General features: G+C 48.2%; 1 protein-coding gene across 5 annotated transcripts in view; it reads left to right on the top strand.

Annotated features, from left to right (window-relative positions):
- Nucleotides 1-19,477, top strand: part of grip1 (glutamate receptor interacting protein 1) — a 589,949-nt gene that overhangs the window by 467,021 nt on the left and 103,451 nt on the right. For all 5 annotated transcript variants that reach the window (XM_072485188.1, XM_072485187.1, XM_072485191.1 and 2 more), the window contains exons 3-5: nucleotides 433-568; nucleotides 1,996-2,141; nucleotides 11,374-11,457. In XM_072485188.1, coding sequence (XP_072341289.1) covers nucleotides 433-568; nucleotides 1,996-2,141; nucleotides 11,374-11,457 — 366 coding nt within the window. The remainder of the gene's footprint in view (nucleotides 1-432; nucleotides 569-1,995; nucleotides 2,142-11,373; nucleotides 11,458-19,477) is intronic.

The raw sequence follows: 19,477 nt of genomic DNA, 5'->3' as shown, positions 1-19,477 counted from the left end.
TGCGAGTCCAGGACTAGGGGGCACTGTTTTAAAACTATGTGTCGTCCTTTTCGGACTGGGATGAGAAGAAATGATTTCACTTGAGGGTTGTGCAACTTTGGAACTCTCTGCCTCAGGAGGTGGTGCAAGCGGGATCACTGAATATATTTAAGCTGGAGGTAGATGGATTCATGTTGAGCAAGGGAATCAAAGGTTATCAGGGGTAGATGGGAATGTGGAGCTCTAAACACAAACTGATCTGACGTGATCTTATTGAGCGGTAGAGCAGGCTCGAGGGGCCAAATGGCTTACTTCTGCTCCCAATTCGTACGTTCGTATGATCAAAATCTTCAGGAGAGGAGAAAATTGATGAGGGGGGGAAAAGGGAAACATTGTGAAATAGGTATTCATAAAATTCTTCCTATTTTGTTATGCGATGTGTTCTATCCACAGAGGAATTCAAAGGTCAAACTGTAGTCGAGTTGATGAAAAAAGAAGGCAGCACCCTGGGTCTCACGGTGTCAGGTGGAATAGACAAGGAAGGGAAACCAAGAGTATCCAATCTTCGACCTGGTGGAATTGCTGCAAGGTAACTGAAGCTACTGCGACATATTACCAGAGGGTAATGAGAGATTACAGATGAGACGTTTTTCACTCGGCTCATGAAGTCTTTGTGCAGAGTATTGTATTTTTTTATTAGCGCTGTGCTCTTGTCAAAAGTTCCATCTTCTGGAATGTCTTACTTTTCCATCACTTGCAGGCTAGGGATGAGCAAACACATCTGCCTCATAATTGAGCCATCTTTTTGCAGGTCATTTTTGGTTGCGAATAATTATGCTGATTTGAGAAATGATTAAAATTCAATTTCCCGGTGACACAGTTTGTGAAATCACGGTTTGTGATCATTTCAATCTTTATTGTTCTGCTCCTACCAATTCAAAATTATTTATGCATTAAAATAATTTGAAATATCCAATAGCTTAGATGTAGTAAAGAACAAAGCCTGCAGTGAAAACCGTGTGATTTTAATTTTCACATGAGCTGTTTTGCTTCTCCCAATCTAGAAGTACGATAACGGCAGTGAATTTCTGGAATGTATTAGGGACCTTTTTCTAGAACCAACAAGGGAACAGTCCATAGTGATGAGTTAATAATGTGATGTTAAAGGAAAAGCTTGGAAATAGTGACCATAATATATTTCTATTTAATATTAGGCTTGAGAGGCAGGGTCATCAACCATACTTTCAAATTTATGTATGGCAATCTTAGAAATGGTGAGAAATAAATTTAAAGCTGTGAACACCAGGAGGAACTGGTAATGGATAAAACCACAAAAAGTGAGAAGTATTCAAAGAAGTATTTAAAGTATTTAGCATGATACATACGATCGGCACGTATTTTAACTCACTTGCCCATTCTGCCAGGCTGATGGTGCTAAATCAGCCTGAGAAGTTTCTTGATATATTTATTAAAATCGCAAGTATTGTTGTCGAGACTCTGGGCAGGATCTCCCCCCACCCCTGGGCGACCTGTTTTCTGGTGGCGGCAGATAAGATCTTCTGGTCCCATCGATGTCCACACCGTTTTGAGTGGCCATCTACGGGGAACACCCCATAGGAGGTGTCGTCGTCAGTAGAATCAGAAGATCCAGCCAGCGCGCCCTCTCGATCCTTGACCCTGGCCTTTTAAAGAAGCAATTTGATGACAATGTACCAGAAAATACAAAAATTGCAGTTGCAGAGATTTATTAATGACGGAGCATTGAAGGGCTATTTTGATACATCAGGTGAAATCAGTAATCCTCAACAGTCTGATTGAGCAATAAGTGAACTCTGTTCTTTTTCAGAATTTTAGGAGTGTAATAGTATTTTCAGCCAAAAATGTGCAAGGTATTTCAGCAAATATTTTTCAGTGAAGAGGTCGAACTAAAGGTGCAATTATACTTGGGCCCATTACTTTTTGTTGTCTGAGGCATGATGCCAGCTGGTGATGTGCTGCTATGCTATTCTCTTGCAGAAGTGATCAGTTAAATATTGGAGACTACATCAAATCTGTCAATGGGATCAACCTCACAAAATTCAGACACGATGAGATCATCAGTCTGCTGAAGAATGTTGGTGAGAGAGTGGTCCTTGAGGTGGAATATGAGCTCCCTCCCGTTTGTAAGTATCCTCTAAATTAAAATTAGCAAAGCAGTCGACAGTTGAAAAGCTTGAACTGAAATCTAAATGAAAAGATTATTGACGCGATTAATCTCTCATGCATTCAGTCGGGAAGCTGCGGGGGGAAACCTGTGCAATTATTCCAAAACCCTTCTCTGACAATATATCAACGTTTAGGACACTGAACCTTGCATCCCAATCTCAGTATTTTGAGAAAACTGTTTAGTAATGGCACGATGCTTTAAAAATCAATCAACAGCTGCACAAAATTAAAATTCCAAATGTGAGAATTGATTTGCTGAAGGTGTACATTTGTTGATGCCATAATTAGGAATGAGCAAATTCAAAATTTGGAGCCACCCAAAATGAAATTGTTTTTAATAGTTTGGAATCTCGGTACGATTGGGATTTGCAAAGTACTCTTAGTCTATAAAGGAAAGATCTACATTTAAGAATACACCCCACCATGTTCCCCAGAAAGACTTCACATTCAATTAATGAAATAAAATGCGGCAACCAGTTTGAACACAGTGAAACCATACAAAGAAGCAGACTGAAGGCTTAAAATCTGTGGGTGTGTGGTGTGGAGTGAAGTGTGTGGGTGGTGTGTGAATGTGAAGGCCCGGTGGGACAATGGTGTGTTGGGAACAATGGTGCGCATTTGAGTGCTCATTTATTCATTCTCCTCAAAAGCTTTCCGCAGCAGGTTAAATTAGTCAATCACTATAAGCTAGCATTAGTCAATGTGTGCTCTTTCTGCTTGCAAGTGCAACCAACATTTGCTTGATTCGAATCCCTTGGCTCTTAAATGCTGAGTGCCTCAGGAAACATTCTAGTCCAGTTTTTATGTATCACAATCGCATGATGATGTCCACATTTAAAGTGGTAATTCAGTAATCCATGGCCAGAAATTTATAGGTAAAAGGTCTCATGGTGCGTGCCCGACCCGGGAGGGCATAAAATTACGTGAGAAGAGGTTGGGCGTGTGTCCTGACGTCATCATGTCCTCGCGTGCCATTTTGGTCAACAAGTAAGTGCACATGCGAGTTGGAAATGCGCCTGCCGACAATCAAGGAGCCAATTTAAATGAATTAAACAACAATTGATTGGGATTTTATATTTTACATTGCCTTTATGGTTGGCAGGCGGACCAATTGGCAAAGTGGCCTTTACGTTCAAGCTGCAACCTCGAAACAGGGTGGGTTGAAATTCAGGGCTGAAATTCAGTGGCTGGGGACTGAGATCCATGTATGATTGCGCTACCCAAACACTTGTGGCATAGGTTTCCCACCGCCATTATTTTTTACAGCTACCACGGACAGCTCCACCGTAGCTGGCTCCCTGAGGGAGCATATTGGAAGAGCAGCCCACACATTCCCTTTCTTGGCGCCTGCCCCCCCCCCCCCCAACAGGCGTTCATCCTTCACAGAGCGCTTTCACGTTGGAAGGCTGTTAGTTGCTGATCCAGCATATCGCTTTAACTCGGGAGCGAGTTTCACATCCTGTCCTTCCCGCACCAGCTTTGGGCGCACCCCAAATGTAAAATTCAGGCCTGTCTCTAGATGAATTATTGCCATAATTGCACTGCATTCAAATTGAGACATTTAAAAGTGTTCCTGATATCTTTAAAACTGAATATACTAAGGGCTGAGTGCACTGCAACTGATTTCTTCTCGGTTTCCTTCTTTTAAAAAGCAATATCCTAGATCAATAAAGTCCACTTACAGCATTTATTTTTGATGTCATACAATATGTTTAAAGGCAGTGTGGTTATAATTATTATAAATACAATTAGTGCTGTGTTCAATGTGATGCTTTCCTTTCCATTATTACTCTCCGCGTGCATTTTCATACTGATGCTCGGGTCTAAGAACATCATGCTGCGAGGAGGCCTGGAAAAGAGAGTGCTGCTGCCCCTGTCTTGTATTTTGCTCCAACATGTTGTCACTTTCCCAGCGGTAAAGCCTTTGTCTTTCTGAGTTCGAAAATCCACCAGGTAGACCTTTACAACTCTGGAGATCGGGTGGAGATTGTTGTGAAATGTCAGGTGCCAATTTCCCGGCAGCCCAAATCCCAAGGGGAAACTTGGATGAGCTATCACAACAATTTGTATTATATTTCAAGAAATATGATTTTGGAAGCCAGGAACAAGAAGTGCAAAACGACATTTGGAGATTTTCATCACTTTGCTGATTATCCAGAGTAGACTGATGGGGTGGTAATTGGCTAGATTGGATTTGTCCTCTTCTTTGTGTACAGGACAAACCGGGCAATTTCCCACAAAATTGGGTAGATGCCAGTGTTGTAGCTGTACTAAACAGCTTGACTAGGGGCATGGCAAGTTCTATAGCATTTCAGGACTATTGCCGGAATAATGTCAGGGCCCATAGCCTTTGCAGTATCCAGTGCCTTCAACAGTTTCTTTATATCGAGTAGAGTGAATCGATTTGGCGGATGACTGACACCTGTCTTGCTGAGGACCTCCGGAAGAGGATGAGGTGGACCATCCACTTGGTACTTCTGGGAAAAAAGTGTTGCAAATGCTTCGGTCTTATCTTTTGCACAGATGTGCTGGGCTCCTCCATCATTTAGGATGGGGATATTTGTAGAACTTCCTCCAGTGAGGTGTTTAATTGTCCACCATCATTCACGACTGGATGTCGCTGGACTGCAGAGCTTAGATCTGATCTGTTGGTTGTGGAATCGCTTGTCTCTGTCCATCACTTGTTGCTTATGCTGTTTGACTTGCAAGTAGTCCTGTTTTGTAGCTTCATCAGACTGACACCTCATTTTGAGTATGCCTGGCTTGGCGGCAATGGTAGAGTGGAGAATATGCGGGGCCATGAGGTTACAGATTGTGGTTGAGTACAATTCTGCTAATGGTGATGACCCAGAGAACCTCCTGGTTGCCCAGTCTGAGTTGCTCGGTCTGTTCGAAGTCTATCCCATTTACACAACCTGAAGAAGGGACTTTGTCTCCACAAGGAGTGGTGGTCACTCCTACTGAAACTGCCAAGGACAGATACATCTGCAGCAGGCAGGTTGGTGAGGATGTTTCTCCCTCACACTTACCACAGTCCCAGTCTAGCAGCTATGTCCTTTAGGACTTGGCCAGCTCGGTGTGTGGTGATACTACCGAGCCACTCTTGGTCAAGGACATTGAGGTCCGTCACACAGAGAACCCTTGCCACCCTCAATGCTTCCGAGGAGTGACCTGGTGCCATGAGATTTCATGGGGTCCGGAGTCTTTGAGGATTCCCAGGACAACTCCCCCCTGATTGTATACCATTGTGCTGTCACCTCTGCTGCGTCTGTCCTGCCGGTGAGACAGGACATGCCCAGGAATATTGATGGTGGTTTCTGGGACATTATCAGTAAGGTATGATTTTGTGAGTATGACTACACAAGGCTGTTGCTTGGCTAGTCTGAGGCAGTTCTCCCAACTTTGGCACAAGCCCCCAGATGTTAGAAAGGAGGACTTTGCAGGGTTCACAAGGCTGGGCCTGCCTTTGTCCCTTCTGGTACCTAGGCTAGTATCGGATGGTCCGTCCGGTTTCATTCCTTTTGTGTTTTCTTTGTAGCGGTTGACTGCAATTGAGTGACTTGCTCGGCCATTTAGGAGGACATTTAAGAGTCAACCACATTGCTGTGGGTCTCGAATTGCGTGTAGGCCTGGCCAGGTAAAAGTGGCAGGTTTCTTCCCCTAAAGGACATAGTGAACCAGATGGGTTTTTATGACAATCAACAATGGTTTCATCATGAGATTTTTAATTCCAGATGTTTTACTGAGTGGTGTTGGGATTTGAACCCGGGTCTCCAGAGGATTACTCAGGGTCTCTGGCTTACTGAGATAAAGGCAAATTACAGCGAATAGTGGAATTTGGAACTAAAACAGAAAATGCTGAACATTCTCAGCGGGTCTGACAGCATCTGTGGTGATGCTGAGAGAACGGAGCTAACGTTTCAAGCCTGGATGACTCTTTGCCAAAGCTCGAGAGAACTACATATAGGATGAGATTTAAACTGTTGGGAGGTGGGGGAGGAGAGCAGTGGGGCTGGATAGAGGGCCAGCAAGAGGTGGAGGTTGACAAGGATGTTGTGGACAAAAAGACAAAGGGAATGTAAATGGTGGTGATCATGGCTAAAAAAGGTGATAGTGGCAAATTGAGAGATCAGAATGTGTTCATGGCAGAGCAAAGGTAAGCAGTGCGTCAAAGGACAACCTGGAACATGGAACAGATGGCCCTGGTGGGGTGGGGTGGGGGAGGGGGGGGCGGAATAATGAGGAAAAACGTATCGATGGAAGAAATGAAAATAAATTGATAGAAATAAAAATGAGGTGAAGGTGGAGGCGAGAGTTCGCAGTCTGAAGTTGTCGCACTCAACAAGTCCGGAAAGCTGTCACGTGCCTAATCGGAAAATGTGGTGCTGTTTCTTCAGTTTGCGTTGGGCTTCACTGGAACATTGCAGCGGGCCAAGAATGGACATGTGGACGTGAAAGCAGGACGGTGAGTTGAAATGACAGCAACAGGAAGGTCTGGGTCCTGCTTACGGACAGGCCGAAGGTGTTCTACAGAGCAGTTACCCAATCTGTGTTTAGTCTCTCCAATGTAGATTAGACATCATTGGGAGCAGCAAATGCAATAGACCAGATTGAAGGAGGTGCAGGTGAAGCGCTGCCTCACCTGAAAAGAGTGTTTCAGCATGGGCTGGTGAGCAGGAAGGAGGTAAAGGGGCAGGTGTACACCTCTGCGATTGCAGGGGAAGAGGGTGAAGTGTTGGGGGTGATGGAGGGGCGAACCAGAGTATCCCGGAGGAAACAGGCCTTGTGGAATGCTGATGGGGGGAGTGAGGGGACAATATGTTTGGTGGTGGCACCTTCATGGAGTTGGTGGAACTGGCGGAGGATAACCCTTTTCATGCAGCGCAGTGTGGAGTGACAAGTGAGGTCAAGGGGGACCCGATCGTGATTTTGGGAAAGAGGGAAAATGGTGAGAACAGAGATGTGAGAGACGGATCAGACACTGTTAAGAGCCTTGTCAACCACAGTGGGTGGGAAACCATGATTAAAGAAGAATGAAGACATGTCAGCAGAACCACCTTGGAAAGTGTCATCATCAGAATAGATGCGATGGAGGTGAAGGAACTGGGAGAATGGGATGGAGTCCTGAGAGGATGTGGGGTGTGAAGAGCTGTAGTCGAGGTAGCTGTGGGAGTCGGTGAGCTTATGATAGATACTAGTGGACAGTCTATCAAATGGAGATAGAGAAGTCAAGCAAGGGAGGAGAAGGGGATAGAGGGGTGGAAATTGGAAGCAAAATTGATAAGCTTTCCCAGGTCCAGGCGCAAACTTGAAGCAGCGTCAAAATAGTATTAGATGTACTGATAATATAATTATGGGAAGAGGCTGGAGTAGGACTGGAACAGGGAATGTTCCACATACCCCATAAAGAGACTGGCAAAACTGGGGCCCATGCTGGTACCCATATCCACACCTTTGGTTTGGAGGAAGTGAGACAAGTTAAAGAAGGAATTGTTCATTGAGAGGACAAGTTCAGCCAGACGGGGGAGAGTGGCGGCGGATTCCAGTGAGCATGGTTCCAGTGAAGCCCAATCTAAACTGGAGGAACAGCACTTCATCTTCCGATTAGGCATGTTGGAGTCTTCCGGACTTAACACGGGAGTTCAACAACCTCCACTGTGAACTCTCTTCTCCACCTTCACCCCGGTTTTCCCCCCACCACCATCTTCCCAACCCCAGCCCACTTCACCAGTGGCATCTGTTCCCAGTGCCAAGGTGTTTTTTGATCTGCCATTAACGCATTCTGATCTCTTAATGTTCCACTTTCAGCACCTTTCTCCACCGTGATCACCGCAATTTACATTCACTTTGTCTTTTAGTCCATGACATCTTTGTCAATCTCCACCTATCGCTGTCCCTCTATGCAGTCCCACTGCTCCACAACAGTATAAATCTCATCCTATTTCCGATTTTCTCTAGCTTTGACGAAGAGACATCCAGATTCGAAACATTAACTCTGTTCTCTCTCCACAGATGCTGTCAGACCTGCACAGTTTTTCCAGCATTTTCTCTTTCTATCTCTGGATCACCAGTCCAGCAACAATACCACTGCTCCACCACCTCACAGTAGGGGCTCCTCTCTCTCACTTGAAAAGGAAAATCACCCGGGGTGGGGGGGGGGGGGGGGTGGGGGGATCTCTTTCGGGGGGGGGGGGAAGAAGGGTGGACGGAGAAGGGGGGTTTTCCTGGGGGCACTTGAGCAAGAAAATACATAAATGTCCAGGAAAGTTGATATGTGCGGGGGGAATCCAATGTACAAAGTTCTGTATTATGTCGATTTGACATGTTTATGTCTTGCTATGCAACTTTACTTTTCTTTTTGTTACGGGGGGGGAGAGTTTGTATGGTTGAAAATTTTGTTGAAAAATTCTTAATAAACATATTTTCTTTAAAAAGAAAATGAAAATCCAAGGCTTGTATCAAAACCTTGCAGACAAAACATTTTTCTCAGTGAGGGTGCCGAGGACTCTGCTTCTTGCACAGCATGTTCTTCAGGATCTCATGGCTTCTCCTCCCACACAACTCCCAATATCTTTTTTAAATATGTTTTTTCTCTTTCATCTTTAAATCTGTTAGTCTTAAATTTCTTTGGAAGCCTTCTCCCCAGAATATAAAAATCTTTCATGCCGTTACTTTTGGATAAAAATAAACATTATACTTTGCTTTACTCGTTTATGATACCTGCCGGTTGTCAATTTTCCTTTTGAAATACAACAGATGAACTTCAATTCATCCCCCTTCATCTTCTAATGCAAATTTCTATTTTTGCTGCTCACTGGTATCCAATGTTAGCTTTGCTCACCACCCCTTAACAAGCTTACTCTCACGCCTTCCAACTTTAGATGTTTTCAAATGTTTCTATGATTCTATTCTATGATTGATTCTAACCTTGCAGTCTTCAGTTTAACTAAAGTCATCACACACACACACACACACACACACACGCACACACAAGACACACACACACTGACCTGTTGCCTAGTATGCCACGGGGATATTAGGAAAATATGGCGGGATGGAGAATCCCGCTGCCGGTGGAGGGGCCCCACCACAGGATGGAGAATCCCAACCATGATATTTTGTTACGTGGTGTTCTCCTGTTGGTGACTGCTGACTTTTTTTCTGGTTTACTTATGTTATCTGGTTAAACTTGCATTTTTTTGTTTAAAATTATAAAACATTTTTTAAAAATATAAATTTTAGGGTACCCAATTAATTTCTTCCAATTAAGGGGCAATTTAGCGTGGCCAATACACCTCGCCTGCACATCTTTGTGGGGGTCAAACCCACGCAGACATGGGGAGAATGTGCAAACTCCACACGGACAGTGACCCAGAGCCGGGGTCAAACCAGGGACCGCGGCGCCGTGAGGCAACAGGGCTAACCCACTGCGCCATCGTGCTGCCCTGTTAAAAATGATAAAATACTTGCATCCACCCAAAGACTACTTTCAAGTCAAATGCACACCAAATATTTTTGATGGCAAAGCAATGCAGTTGAGAGCATTGCGGGTGCTCTCCCTTCCAGCATTGTGGCAGTAAACATTTTGGTGCCCTCACTTGACGCCCAATATTATCAACAAAGAAAATGGCAAAGAGAACCATTTGTACTTGTGTGCTATTAGGATACCTGAAACCTTCCGACGGAAGCTAAAGAAATTCGGCATGTCTGCATCGACTCTCACAAACCTCTACAGATGTGCCATAGAGAGCATCCTATCCGGCTGCATCACAGCTTGGTATGGCAACTGCTCGGTCCAAGATCGCAAGAAACTGCAGAGTTTGGTGAACTCAGTCCAATGCGTCACACAGGCTTGCCACCCTCCCATTGATTCTGTCCACCTCCTGCTGCCTCAGGAAGGCAGGCAGCATTGTCAGAGACCCCTCCCACCCAGGATTTGCCCTCTTCCAGACTCTTCCATCAGGCAGACGATACAGAAGTCTGAAGACCCGCACATCCAGACAAAGGAACAGCTTCTTCCCCACAGCTACAAGACTCCTCAGCGACTCTCACAGACTGATCTGTTTCCTGTAAGAACACTGGGCGGAATTCTCCGACCCCCCGCCGGGTCAGACGCCGGGATGCAATTCACCGCAGTGCGGAGAATCGGCGGTGGCATAGTCGGTGTGGCGCCGGTCGGGGTATGCACCAACTCTCTGGCACGGGTCGGCGCGCCAATTCTCCAGCCCGGTAGGGCTGAGCGGCCGTTATCAAAAAGCTGAGTCCCGCCGGCGCCGTTCTAACATCCTCTGAGCCAGCGGGACCTCGGCGTGGAAGGGTCCGGGGAGGCCTGTGGGCGGGAAGGGGGGGTCTGGCGCTGTTTGGGGGGAGGGGGGGGGGCTCTAGTGGCCTGGCCCGCGATCGGGGCCCACCTATCGGCGGGCCGGCCTCTCTGCCCCCCGGCCTCCCTTCCTCCCCGCCGGCTCCTGTAGCCCTGCACCATTTGGCGTCGGGGCGGCCGCGGGGAAGAAGGCCATTGCGCGTGCGCTGGTTGGCGCCGGCCCAACTGCGCATGCGCAGACCCCGCAACGCAGGGTTCAGGCTGGGATCGGCAGCTGAAGCGGCGTGGGCCACTCCAGCGCCGTGCTAGCTCCCTGTGGGCCGCAGAATGGGGTCCCGGAACGGGCGCTGACGCCGGAGTAAAACATTCCCGTTTTTACTCCGGCATCGGCACTTAGCCGCCCGATGGGAGAATCCCGCCCACTATTCACGACGCCCTATGCTGCTGCTGCTCTTGCTCATGTATTGCTTGTTTGGCCCTTGTTCCACACTGTAACCAATCACTATTAGTTGATGTACTATTTGTCAATGTACTCTGTCGATTATTCTTTTGTCTGCTATGTACGTACTGTATACTTTCCCTTGGCCGTGGAATAATACATTTCACTGTACTTCAGTACATGTGAAATAAATATCAAACAATCAATCAACCACTTCTCAATCAATGATTCACTTTTGAATTGCATCCATTGCTGTTTTGAGGTGACAGGTAATTTGCGCACAGCAAGGGGGGACCCTGCTAAAATTAATAAATAGATCACAACTAAATGCTCTTTTACAAATGATCGGCTTTGATTTTGGCCTGCTTATTAGAATGGAACCCACTTCCCAAGTGATTCTGAGTAACACGTTCTTTATTTTCCTTTCTAGCTGTTCAAAGCTCGGGTATTATTCTCAAAACTGTGGAAGTGACTTTGCACAAAGAGGGCAACACGTTTGGCTTTGTAATTAGAGGTAAGAACGCTATACACTTAATAGCATTTTGCAATCCATATTGCAGCATTTAATTGATGTTTCAGTCAGTGGCAGTAGGCACTTACTTCCATAATGTAAGCTATATTTTCTCTTCCCAATCCAAATCGGCATTCTATTCTTGATGCAAAATATAGATTGTGAATCGATGAATTTGCATTTACATAGCAACCTTCACCTCAGGACATCATAGAATTTACAGTGCAGGAGGCCATTCTGCATCGGCCCTTGGAAAGAGTACCCCAATTAAGCCCAGGCTTCCACCCTATCCCCGTAACCCAATAACCCGACCTAACCTTTTGGACAGTAAGGGGCATTTAGCATGGCCAATCCACCTAACCCACACATTCTGCGGACTGTGGGAGGAAACCGGAGGACCCGGAGGAAGCCCACGCAGACACAGGGAGAAAGTGCAAATTCCACACAGACAGTCACCTGAGGCTGGAATTGAACCCGGGTCCCTGGAGCTGTGAGGCAACAGTGCCACCCTTGGCTCTTGGCAGTCAATGAAGGACTTTTGAAGCGTAGTCACTATTGTAGTTTATGAAATGTAGCAGTGAGCTGGTGCAAAAGAAGCTCTCACAAACAGGCAATGTGATAATGACTAAATAATCTGCTTTTGTGATGTTGGGTGAGGGACAAATATTGACCAGGCCACTCGGGATAACTCCCCTGTTCTTCTTGGAAATAGAGGCATGGGATCTATTGTGTGCGCTTGGTTCTAGTGTCTCACTAGTGTCATAATATACACCAGTATATCATGGTGCAGACACACACACACACACACACTGATGGACATGCAGTGGGACCAATCAGCATACACAACACCGCAGCCAATCACCAGTGAGAGCACATGCACTATAAAGACAGGGGACGGGAGAGTTCCCGCTCATTCTAGTAGCAGCCAGCTCGGAGCACAGAGCTCACAGCCTGCAACACAGACATTCACCATGTGCTGAGTGCATCACCTGGTTAGGACTAGGCAAGGGTCAACAGTTAAAGCTGGTATTGCATTTACCCACAGTTCAAGTATGTTAATATAGTTAACCTTATAATAAAATAGAGTTGCACCACTTCCAGTGTTGGTGACCTGTTTGTGATCCAGAACACCCAACACATCAACTAGTGTCTACTGTCTGAAAGACAGTGTGATCGCCTTGTGCAGAAATCCCTCAGTACTGCACTGGGGGTGTCAACCTAGATTTCTGTGCTGCAGTCCCAGGGTGGGACATGAACCTTTAGTCTTTTCAATCAGAGCCACAGCTGAGACTTTATGCACACTGTGTTTCACTCGGGTTTTAAAAGGATACATGGCTCAAATATTCCTTTTATTTATAGATTGCACATTCTACAGCTCCATGACTCAAAAATAAATTGAAGCTTGCCCACTTCCCAGCGCTGCTTGCTGTGACGGAAGTATATTGTGTCTAGCATGACATTTCCCTTTGGTTGCTGTGAAAATGGGGAGTCAAAATTTTACTTTGAACTACGTTTTTGCGATAGGAATTGCTATTACACCAGATTTCCTACAGTATTTGGCATGACTTGTGACGTTTGCACCCTCCTCGGTGATGAATGAGGCTGTTGCCTTGAAATCAATGTAATTTTAAGAGAATAATATAGTATGATGGGGCTGGGGGTGATGGGATTGGGGTAAAAGTCAGAGTATGTTTCTCGAAAATAAGACTACTCTTGTTAGCTGTATCTGCAATTGCTTCTGACAGACCTGAAATATCGTTGTAATCTATTTTTTCCCCATCTCATTGCTACATGGCAGCATAATTCTTACAGATCCGTTTGGCCCATTTTAGTCCAGGGCGATTGCATGAAGTGTAGGAGAAAAATTGCCTGTTACCACACAGAGGTTATTCCCGTAAGACATTAACAAAATCGACATAATTCAGGAGCAATCATTGGATAAAGGTCAGAACCCTGGCTGTGGTTCCTCTCCCAAGCCTGGAATAGTGAGGTCAATTATGATGCCTGTGTGGTGAACCACTGTAATAGGAGATGTAGGGTAGGACCTGCACTACAGGTTCGCCGGTAGCTCCTGCCAACTGGCTCTGCCCACGGAGAACCGTATAAATATGCATGACCTCCAGTGCCCTGCCATTTCGCCAGCTGCAGCAGGAGGCCACGCATCTGACTGTAATAAAGCCACAGTTGTACCCAACTTTAGTCTTTGTGCAATTGATCGTGCATCAATTTATTACAGTCAGATTTTCCACAGAATGGATATCCAAATTAAGCCTGCAGCTGGATCCGCACTCGCCCGACCCAGGAAAGTCTTTGCTCACTGGCTAGCATGTTTTGAGGCCTACATCAACACGGCCAACCCCGCGCGAACGGAGGCTCAGAAGATAAACGTCCTGTACTCCAGACTGAGCTCCAGCGTGTTCCCGTTGATCCAAGATGCCACGAATTACACAAAAGCAACAAAACTCCTTAAGGAACACTACGCGCAGAAGGCGAACACGGTCTTCGCCACCTGCTCGCAACTACCTGGTGAGTCCATCAAAGATTTCTGGCGGGCCCTAATTCCACTTGTCCGGGACTGGGACTGTCAGGCCATTACGGCCGCCGAACACGCAAATCTCCTCATGCGCGATGCCTTCGTGACGGGGATTGCGTCGGACCGCATCCGCGAATGATTACTGGAAGGGGCCACGCTCGAACTGGCGGAGATGAAAACTTTGGCGCTCTCCATGACGGTCGCATCCCGTAACGTACAATCGTACCCCTCCCGCCACGCTGCCCCTTCAACTCCTTCCTACCCCTCCTGGAGCTCGCCGACGACCTCCTCAGCCGGGACCCTGCCTTCCCATTACACCTGCGCCACATGCCGATCCGCGTACCCTGGGGGTCCCCGCTGCTACTTCTGCGGTCAGCAGAAGCACCCCCGCCAACACTGCCTGGCTCGCACTGCAGTTTGTAAAGCCTGCAGTAAAAAGGGCCACTTCGCGGCTGTGTGCCAGGCCCGCGCAGTCGCTGCGATCCCGCCCGTTATCGCCCCCTCCCCCATGCCAGACGCACAATGGGAGCCGCCAGCTTGTTCCCCTTCGGCCACATGCGCCACCCGAAGCATCCGATGGCTACCTGCAGCTCGCTTCGATGACGCTTGATCAATCTCGCCCGCACATCCTGGCCACAGCGTCGACGACGGTTAAAATCAACGGCCACGCGACCTCGTGCCTGCTGGACTCCGGGAGCACCGAAAGCTTCGTTCACCCAGATACAGTAAGGCGCTGCTCCCTCGCGGTCCACCCTGCCAATCAAAGGATCTCTCTAGCCTCCGGATCCCACTCCGTCCCGATCTGAGGCTTTTGTACGGTCACCCTCACGGTCCAGGGCGTAGAATTTCGTAACTTCCGCCTCTATGTCCTTCCTAATCTCTGCACTGCACTCCTGTTGGGCCTGGACTTCCAGTGCAACCTCCAGAGCCTCACCCTCAAATTCGGCGGGCCCTTACCCCCCCTTACCTCCCTTACTGGAGGGCCTCGCGACCCTCAAGGTCGATGATCCCCCCTCCCTTTTTGCCAATCTAACTGAGGATTGCAAGCCCGTTGCCACTAGGAGCAGACGGTACAGCACCCAGGACAAGACCTTCATCAGGTCCGAAGTCCAGCGGCTGCTTAAGGAGGGTATTATCGAGGCCAGCAACTGCCCCTGGAGAGCCCAAGTGGTAGTGGTTAAAACTGGGGAGAAACACAGGATGGTCGTGGACTACAGCCAGACCATCAATCGGTACAAGCAGCTCGACGCGTACCCCTTCCCACACATATCTGATATGGTCAATCAGATTGCGCAGTACCGGGTCTTCTCAACAATTGACCTGAAATCCGCCTACCACCAGCTCCCCATCCGTAAGTCGGACCGGCCATTCACTGCCTTTGAGGCGGACGGTCGCCTCTACCAATTCCTTAGGGTCCCTTTCGGTGTCACAAATGGGGTCTCGGTCTTCCAAAGAGAGATGGACCGAATGGTCGACCAGTACGGTTTGCGGGCCACCTTTCCGTACTTAGATAATGTCACCATCTGCGGCCATGACCAGCAGGACCACGATGCCAACCTCGATAAATTCCTCCGCACTGCCACTCTTCTCAACCTGACCTACAACAAAGAGAAGTGTGTGTTCAGCACGACCCGGTTAGCCATTCTCGACTATATAGTCCAAATCGGACTTCTCGGGCTCGACCCCGATCGCATGCGCCCCCTCAAACAAAGAACAAAGAACAAAGAAATGTACAGCACAGGAACAGGCCCTTCGGCCCTCCAAGCCCGTGCCGACCATACTGCCCGACTCAACTACAATCTTCTACACTTCCTGGGTCCGTATCCTTCTATTCCCATCCTATTCATATATTTGTCAAGATGCCCCTTAAATGTCCCTATCGTCCCTGCTTCCACTACCTCCTCCGGTAGCGAGTTCCAGGCACCCACTACCCTCTGCGTAAAAAACTTGCCTCGTACATCTACTCTAAACCTTGCCCCTCTCACCTTAAACCTATGCCCCCTAGTAATTGACCCCTCTACCCTGGGGAAAAGCCTCTGACTATCCACTCTGTCTATGCCCCTCATAATTTTGTATACCTCTATCAGGTCGCCCCTCAACCTCCTTCGTTCCTCATGGAACTTCCCCTCCCTCACTGCCCCAAGGCCCTCAAACGCTGCCTGGGGTTCTTTTCCTACTATGCTCTGTGCCCCAAACTATGTGGACAAGGCCCGCCCACTCATTCAGTCCACCCAATTCCCCCTCGCGGCCGAGGCACAACACGCTTTCGCCCGCATCAGAGCAGACATCGCCAAGGCCGGGATGCGCGCAGTGGACGAGTCACTGCCTTTCCAAGTAGCAAGCGACGCTTCAGACGTCGTCCTTGCCGCCACTCTAAACCAGATAGGCAGACCCATGGCATTCTTTTCCCGCACCCTTCATGCCTCTGAAATTCGACACTCATCCGTCGAAAAGGAGGTCCAAGCTATCGTTGAAGCTGTGCGGCATTGGAGGCATTACCTGGTCGGTAAGAGATTCACTGTCATTACGGACCAACGGTCGGTAGCTTTCATGCTCAATAACACACAGCGGGGCAAGATCAAAAATGATAAATTCTTGCGGTGGAGAATCGAGCTCTCCACCTATAATTACAAGATCTTGTATCGCCCCGGTAAACTCAACGAGCACCCAGACGCCCTCTCCCGAGGTACATGTGCCAGCGCACAAGTGGACCAACTCCGGGCCCTACACTACAGCCTTTGTCACACGGGGGTCACTCAATTGTACCATCTGGTCAAAGCTCGCAATCTGCCCTACTCCGTCGAGGAAGTAAGGACAGCCACCAGGGACTGCCAGGTCTGTGCGGAGTGCAAGCCACACTTCTACCAGCCAGACCGTGCGCGCCTGGTGAAGGCTTCCCGCCCCTTTGAACGCCTCAGCGTGGATTTCAAAGGGCCACTCCCCTCCATCGACCGTAACACATACATTCTCAGTCTGGTCGATGAGTACTCCAGGTTCCCCTTCGCCATCCCATGCCCCAATATGACGTCTGCCACCGTCATCAAGGCCCTCAGCACCATCTTCGCTCTGTTCGGTTTCCCCGCCTACATCCACAGTGACAGGGGATCCTCATTCATGAGCGATGAGCTGCGTCAGTTCCTGCTCAGCAGGGGTATAGCCTCTAGCAGGACGACCAGCTACAACCCCCGGGGAAACGGGCAAGTAGAACGGGAGGATGAGACTGTTTGGAGGGCCGTCCAGCTGGCCCTACGGTCCAGGAGCCTCCCAGCCTCTCGCTGGCAGGAGGTCCTCCTTGACGCTCTACACTATTTGGTCACTATTGTGCACCGCCACTAATAACACATCCCATGAACGTGTTTTTACCTTCCCCAGGAAATCCACATCCGGGGTGTCGCTCCTGACTTGGCTCGCAGATCCAGGACCGGTCCTTCTCCATAGGCACATCCGACTCCACAAGGCGGACCCCTTGGTGGACAGGGTTCACCTGCTCCACGCCAACCCTCAATATGCCTACGTTGAGTTCCCCGACGGCCGCCAAGATACTGTCTCACTCAGGGACCTGGCACCGTCAGGTTCCACCCCAACACACACACCCACCCATGCGCCTCCCCACCACGCCGCCAATATTGACCCCACCAGACGACACCCCCGTCCCCTTTTCAGCACAAGAGGACGAAGAGGACTTCAGCACGCTCCTGGAGTTCCCCGATGACTGGCCAGTATCAGCACCGCTACCACCGCCATCGGTGCCACCTCCACCACCACCAGCACCGACTTCGCCGCCACCGTTACGCCGCTCCCAACGAAGAACCAAAGCACCGGACCGGCTGAACCTTTGAACCGGACTCCGGACCGTCAACATGGACTTTTCTTTCCCTACCACTGTACATAATTGCACTAATTGTATATAGTTTCACGTCACCCCCGCCGGACTCATTTTTAACAGGGGGTGAATGTGGTGAACCACTGTAATAGGAGATGTAAGGTAGGGCCTGCACTACAGGTTCGCCGGTAGCTCCTGCCGGCTGGCTCCGCCCAGGGAGAACTGTATGAATATGCATGGCCTCCAGTGCCCTGCCATTTCACCAGCTGCAGCAGGAGGCCACGCGTCTGACTATAATAAAGCCACAGTTGTACCCAACTTTAGTCTTTGTGCAATTGATTGTGCATCAGCCTGCAATTGGAGCTTTGAGTGAGATTCATTATCTCAATACAGGCAAGGAAATGAATTGGGGACCACGGCCATGTAGGGCTCCGCCTACACCACACACAGTAGATTTACTAATGAACCTTGAGGGAAGCTCTCACCATGTTTATGGAACCAAATTATGCCTACTGTGAGCAGCTAAAGCTTGTCTAATACTTAGCAGTCTACTCCTCTGTACTAAGTTCACAGAGGCAGAAGTCCTTGATGTGTTGGGTGTTCTGGATCCGTGGAACACATACAGGCCACCAGCACTTAAAATAGTGCAACACTATTTTATTAAGTTAGAAACTGTTGAACATACTTTCACTGTGGGTTAACATGATGTTAGATTAAACTAAAGACCAATGCCTGTCTGAACCAGCCTATGCACTCAGCACATGGTGAGGACCTGTGCTGTAAGCTGTAAGCTCTGTCCTTGTCGGAGGCTGCATCCCGAATGAGCGGGAACTCTGATGCCCCCTGTCTTTATAGTGAGTGTGCTCTAACTGGTGATTGGCTGCAGTGTTGTGTGTGTTGATTGGTCTTGCTGTGTGCCCATCAGTGTGTGTGTCTGCACCATGACATACTGGTGTATATCATGACAGTCCTTTCACCAGAATTCCCTTTATTCACAAAACCAACAGCCAAATAACCAGGTGCATTCAACTCGCTGTCTACACTGGGAGTGCAGCTCGTATTCCAATTGGCCAGTCTCAAAGGCCTGGTCTAAGTCATTACATCTTCTTACGTGTACAGCAAAGCAGTTGGATGCCAGTGTATTTTTTTCAAGTAATTTTGAAGCATTGTGTGTGCTATTTCCTCCAGTTGCTAGCAAAGGAAAAATTTCAGCATTATTTCATTTAGCAAAGAGTCTTTGTTGTCTGAGGAGCCTAGCAAAATGTATCTGGTCTGTTTAAGCGTCGTAAAACAGCCTTTCTCCTTCCAATATCTTAACAGACGCATGCATTAGTGTCTTGATGCTGCATGTGCCCCGCGCATTGACCTATGATATGCCGTCCTCAAGGCAGAAAACTGACATGTTGGTTTCTGCTAGTCCGAGCATCGTGAGTTAATTAGATGGTGAGAAAATCCGAACTGGAGCGGCTGTTTTTCCCTCTCCAGTGTCTCTTCCAAAGGCATTGTCGGCTTTCTGCGGTACAGTTTTCCAGTGCCGAATAATTCTTCAGTAACTTGCACAAGCGGCCATTCTTCATCTGTGAATCCAAAGACTGCATGCCAGGAGGTTATTAAATCTTGGGAGGCCCATTATAGGCTACTTTAATTTTGGCTTTGCCCGACACACA

This window comes from Scyliorhinus torazame, chromosome 19 (genome assembly GCF_047496885.1).
Source record: "Scyliorhinus torazame isolate Kashiwa2021f chromosome 19, sScyTor2.1, whole genome shotgun sequence".
Classification (NCBI taxonomy): domain Eukaryota; kingdom Metazoa; phylum Chordata; class Chondrichthyes; order Carcharhiniformes; family Scyliorhinidae; genus Scyliorhinus; species Scyliorhinus torazame.
Note: the sequence above shows the minus strand (reverse complement) of the source record. Positions and strands in the feature narration are given on the sequence as shown.